This window comes from Morone saxatilis, unplaced genomic scaffold, assembly GCF_004916995.1.
Source record: "Morone saxatilis isolate NCDOM2014 unplaced genomic scaffold, NCSU_SB_2.0 Contig10, whole genome shotgun sequence".
NCBI lineage: Eukaryota > Metazoa > Chordata > Actinopteri > Moronidae > Morone > Morone saxatilis.
The window spans coordinates 8,743,314-8,749,508 of NW_023339652.1; the positions used below are offsets into that span (position 1 = coordinate 8,743,314).

The 6,195-nt window shown below is 39.7% G+C and overlaps 1 protein-coding gene across 2 annotated transcripts in view; it reads right to left on the minus strand.

The window, feature by feature from the left end:
• Positions 1-6,195, minus strand: part of cacna1c (calcium channel, voltage-dependent, L type, alpha 1C subunit) — a 139,495-nt gene that overhangs the window by 20,243 nt on the left and 113,057 nt on the right. For both annotated transcript variants that reach the window (XM_035673392.1, XM_035673400.1), the window contains 4 exons: positions 3,817-3,954; positions 2,219-2,284; positions 1,737-1,828; positions 82-244 (listed from right to left, as the gene is read on the minus strand). In XM_035673392.1, the coding sequence (XP_035529285.1) occupies positions 82-244; positions 1,737-1,828; positions 2,219-2,284; positions 3,817-3,954 (459 nt within the window). The remainder of the gene's footprint in view (positions 1-81; positions 245-1,736; positions 1,829-2,218; positions 2,285-3,816; positions 3,955-6,195) is intronic.

The following is a 6,195-nucleotide window of genomic DNA, read 5'->3' on the forward strand; positions in this document are numbered from 1 at the left end:
ACAATTAGTCTTAAGTATCAAGTGTGAGTTTATTCCACCTTTCTTAACTTTATAAAATAATCAATCTGTCACCATACTCACCAGAAAGGCACAGAGCATGTAGAAGCTGACAAAGTAAATGATGGCAAACTGGCTGCCACAGTCCTCATTGGCCGAGTTGTTCTCATTGGTCGATCCTTTCTCACACGGCTTATTGGGCGAGCATGCCAGCATGATCTCCTGCCATGCCTCACCTGTTGCACATCTGATAGACAGACATACATGCACACACCCACACAAATATGCACACACGGTGACACAGATGCATGCAAAGATTATACAGACACATAAAAGAAATATAGAGAGACACACATACATGCATAAATGTATGTATCCATGCACCAGCATGGAGTCGTATTGAAGTATTAACATACACATACAGACACATGGATGTGTGCATGTATGCATACAGGCATACAAGCATATAGCGACACACGCACATAGATACAAAGACAGAGAGAGGCAGACACACACACACACATAAACACAAACACACACACATATGCACAAGTGTTAAGAGTGTGAACAACATAGAGAACCAAAAACTGCACCATATCATAATTATATCTTAATGCACTAAATTTACAGGGCAACAGCAAAGAAACATGATTTTATGTTTGCTTTTTTGAGCTGTAGATTAAGACCTTGTCCAGACTACTGTCTTCCATTCTGAATACTTCAGTACTATTAAGCTTTTCAAGTCTGCAGTTGCTGTATTGCCAGGTGATCATTGTTGGAGGTCTTTGCTAGATTTAATTATACAGCAGTATGAAGTATCCAAGTAGGCTGTCGCTCTGAATGGAAGCCCATTGCTATGATATATTCCATGAAGGAGTCAATACATAGAAAAGGAATGAATAGAAAAGATGCTTTTTATGGTTTAATGGCAAGGCAAAAACCATACCATAGTTTATTCTATACGATCTTTTCTTTCAGTTTCTATGGTTTTCGTCTCCTGCATGGAATCTTTACCATTATTGCCACAACACGGGACAGAGAGGTTTCTGAGACCGGATCCAGGCTGTTTAAATGTATTATCAGTACAGACCTGTGACAACTGTGTGACAAAAGTGTCTTCCTCAGTGGACCACAATATTTTGCATAAATCGGAATAAATTTTGCAACAATTATCAGCAAACTACTTAGCATACAGCTGTACAGATTGGAGAGTTTGGATGCTCATAACACTGTTATGTAACTGGTGATTCTGTCAGATCTTTGGTGATATTATGGGGGTCACTGCTACATATTTACAACTAGAACTTTTTAACTCTTGGCAGTAAAATGGTTTCATAGTACAAACTGAAAAAACGTTTTCCCACATTGGCTCTTGTGCAGAGTCAAGTCACAGAGTCAGCTGAATTTACAGCTTGACATTTAAAGATATCCTGGCATTTAATTAACCTGCTGCTGTCATAAAATGTCAGTGGTAACCTCCAATGTAAAATAAATAGTAAATGGACGATAGAAAATATAGGAGATCAAAAAGGAAAAAGAAAAGTTATTGTTGTTGAAGTGACAATTAAGACATTGATTATGTAGGAAGGACAGAAAGAGCAGAATGATATTCTAGAAAGAGCAGAAGATGTTGACTTTGAATCCATGAACAAAGGGCACATATTAAGAGAAATGGAAAGGAGGAAAAGAAATAGGAAGAATACAAAGAATGAAGAAGAGAAGTGTGGCATCTTCTTTACCTGAAGAGCAGCAGAACTGCCTGAGGGAACGTCTGGAAATTGTTGTTCCTGTTGATCTGTGTGTGGTCCCGCAGCGCTATTTTACCAAACATCTGCACGGAGGGAAGGAAGTAGTCACAGCACACAGGATATGACGTCAGCATTGACAGGAGGAAGGGATTTCTTTCTGGGGCAATCAAAATTAGAGGCCGGCTGTCCCCAGAAAATCAAATCAAAAGTGTCTCCCTCTCATCATTAGTGATACAAACAACTTATAGGAGAGACAGAAGGACACACAGAGAGAAGAAGAGGAGAGACAAAAACTGGCAACAGCTAGAGGAGGAAGAAAAGTGGAAGAGAGAAGGACGACGTGACCAAACAGGAACTCTGGATGACAAGACTCCAGGAGGACAGACACAGGACGGAGGCCAGCTAGAGGAGAGGATGAGAGAGAAGAAAACACGACAGAGGAAGGGAAACAAGGGGCCACGACGACAGCTTACCTGCATGCCGATGACAGCGTATATGAAGAATAGCATCACTATAAGCAGAGCTACGTAGGGCAGTGCCTAAAGAGGAGAGAGACACATCAGTAACAAGTGGTTGACAGTATTATCCTGCACCAAGGCTGGAGTCCATTCACTTTCATTCAAACTTCACACATCCAATTAGTCTAGAACTTATTTGGGGAAATTATTGTTAAAAATGGGTGATTGACTTCACACAGGTTTTTTTTTTTTTTTTCAAATTAGCAGGGGAAATATAAAAAAATTATCTTTTCTTTATGAAGTAAAAGTGAACTGATCTGCAGCCCCGTGTGGCACAACACCAAAAACAAACCAAGACAAATCATCTGACTTAGGAGTGAAAAACCTCAGTAAATTCATAAACTGTTCTCTGAGTTTAGCCAGGAGGGCAGTCCCCAATGTATTGTGCAAGAACCAAACATGGCCAGAAAAGATATGTCTTCTATATCTGCACACCTGGGAAACTGTGTGGAACTGAGCTCCTGGCTAACATTACCCCTGTGCCTGGGAGAGCAGGGCCAAATCATGATGAAGTAAAAGTTTGATTATGTTTCAATAAGTAATCCACTGAAAAATGAAATAAGGATAAAGGGTACAGTACGCTTTTGTGTTACAGTACAGTGATATATTCATTGACCAGACCACTGCTGATTTAAAATGTAACACCACAAGTCTATTTTTTGCTGTATCACCAATGTATTTTCAATGAATTTCAGTGGCTGTACTGTTCATGAAGTGGCCCGTCTGACATAACACAAGAGAGAAAACAGATTATTTTCTTTTCCCTATAACTCTCTATCAAATGATTTAATTTTTTGGTGGAGTGCTTCTTTAAACTTATCTACTGCTTAACCCACCTAAAGGGAATGGTGAGCTTTCAGGGGTTAGTAGGGTGTTGGAGGGAAAAGGGAAGTAGAAGAAGTGGAGGAAGAAGAGGAGATATGAGTAGGGAAGAGGAGAGAAGAGATTGCTGGTTAAGGTTCTTGAGTTCCTGCCTGTTTCCCAGCTTTGTGTCCCTACATCCCTCCCTGCCTCTGCAGCAAGACTCCCAAACCTTCTCTCCATTACCTCACACCATCCCTCTTTCTTTTCCTCCGTCCCCATCTAGACTAAACTGTCCGACGTCCCACCCGTCTGACTTCTTGCAAAAATAGGAGGTAGAGACAAGGAGGGAGGAGGCAAGGAAAGGAAAGGTGGCTTGTGAGACTCCACCAGGGTGGATTTACACAAGAACAAGGATATCTTTAGCCCCATGTGACTCAGATCTGAAATTACTAAATGGGTTGCAAAGTATTAATAATATTAAACTGGTCTATTCTGGATTAATTAAAGTAAATTAAAGTATGACATTCTAATACCTACATATGGTAAATAAACTTGGGAATTACTATGCCAAGTTTGGACCGCAAAATCTGTAATAAACTCTCTGTGGTAAAGCAAAGTGTACTTAAAATAGTACTATGGCCTCCAAAAAAGAGCTCTAATCTGCGTTACATTAGGGTTAAAGCTCTCCTTTCTATCTTGTGTAAACCCAACCCCCTGCTCTAGCATGTTGTGTCCGGTTCTCCCCTCACTTGGAAGGATTTGATGAAGGTCCACAGCAGGGTCCGAATCCCTTCCCCGCGAGACAGCAGCTTCACCAGCCTCATCACGCGGAACAGCCGGAAGAAGGTGATGGAGATCCTGGCGTTCTCTTCAGAGTTCTGTAGTCCCTTTTGGTGGGGTTTGGTGTTTTTTTAGAAAAAACACAGGACGCATGGGGAGACATGCAGATAGGTAAGGGAGGGAAACACGCACACACACATATACACACACACACACACACACACAGGTAAAGATGATCATACGAACATACACACATGCAAATGCACACAGACAAATGCAGAAATGCAGACATACAAGTAACATTCGTATGCATATTCCCACCCACACATATATGTGGATGTAAATATGTATAGCACACACGCACACACGCACACACACACACGCACACACACACACATACACACTGAGTTAATAAATGGAAATCTGCGTCCTAGAAAATCCCATCAAAATCAACTGACAAAAGAGATCTGGGAGAGAATCGGGCAATCATGCTTATTTTTCTGGCTTCATGGAAAAATCACTTGGCAACAAAGAGATTAAACTATCCATCATATCCCTAAATTAATCAGCTCCAACCTCTATATAACAGGAAAGTCCAACTGTACAATTAGACAACTCAAAGTTACTTGCAGTTAACTCTAAGAGGCCTTACTGAACCATCAAAATTAAAAATGGCTCCCTTAGTCTTTACAGATATTACTGTTTCTTAAATCACAGCACTCTGCTGTTCTATCTCACATCTATGCTGTCATGATCAAGTTGAAGAACACACACTTGGGTGTTGTTTCTATAACCTATTACAGATAAATCCAGCCTTGCAATGACACTTGACGAACAAGAATTAAAATACTCCAGGAGACCTTGAAGTAAATAATCTTACTAAGCTGAAAGACTTGGAGATCCTGCACTGGTATGGACTACAATTCTAATAGCTAGAGACCAGGTCAGAGACATTTGTATTGATGCAGCTAAGCTCTTTCATAAATCACTGATAACAATTCACAACAGATACAGTACAAAAATCCTAGCCTGCAGGCGGATTTCTGTTTCAATAAATCATTCAATAAGGCAGGCTAATTGTTTGTCTGTCACAACTGGCCACCAAGAGAAACAGTCCAATGATGACAGGTAAAAGAGAATATTTTCATCAAATAGATCATCTGCACTTCTTGTTTATTAGGATCTTCTAGAAACAAGTGTTTTTTTGCAGAACCTCTTGCACTACTTTGCCTCTCAAGGCATTTAAGATTTCCTTATATGGTATACCTTCATTCAAAATACACCTTAGTAAGGCTTTGAAGTACAAGCTTGAAATGCACTGTAGCTTTCAAACTGTCTATTGTCCCAGTACTCATCCACATGAAATAACTCCATGATGAAATATTCAGCCATCTTGCTGAGTGCTATTCTAATACAGATTTACTTATTTATGCTGCTGCTCGTTCTCAGGGACAAAAAGACAGAAAAACAATGGCAACATCAGGATTTGTTTAAAGCATGATGCAGTTAACACAGTAACTAAGGATCCAGTATATTAATCACAATTATACCACAAGCAGCAGATGAATCAGGTGAAACCAAATATAAGCAAAACTGCCATACAAAGATACCAAATATAAAAATACCAAATCATCAGCAATGATGAACAGCAGTAACAAGTATGCAAAAATGAAAAACATATATAATCTATACAATAGATGAAAAACATCTAACATACTAACATCTAACTACACTTTTCCAAATAAATGCACCAGTATGCATAGAATACACCTGACCACATAACAACCACAGCAGTGCCACACTATGTCTGTCTTCACTTTAATAATCAAATGTGACTCTAAAAACAAGATCATCCTGTCTGACCTCTAAATCTGTTTCATGCCATTTGTGTTTTTCCAAGAGGCCATCAATTCTTTATGCTAATCCCACAGAGAAAACACAGTGTGCTCCCAAAAAGAACTTGCCATTCTCCAAATTTCTTACTGTAGTTTGGGATAACAGACGTCAAATGTTACTTTTCAACATAAAACATGCTAGAATTATGTTATCTTGTTTCTAAAATGTTCTATAGCACATATATTATTCTATAAGTCTGGGATAACAGTTTGGGTACTTCCTATTGGTAGATGTTACATTTGCTGCACTGTTGACAAGTAACCCAAGACATGAGTTGTCCCAAACTCCAGTGACAGATATGTTGAAAATGACCGTTCGGAGGAGTGCAAGTCAAAATTCTGTACTGCATGTAATACCACAACTGGACCACAGTGGGGACCATTGCACCATTGAGAGGGGCAGTGAGCGGGAGAAGTACAGTGACAGTAAGTGTAACAGAGAGAGAGAGAGAG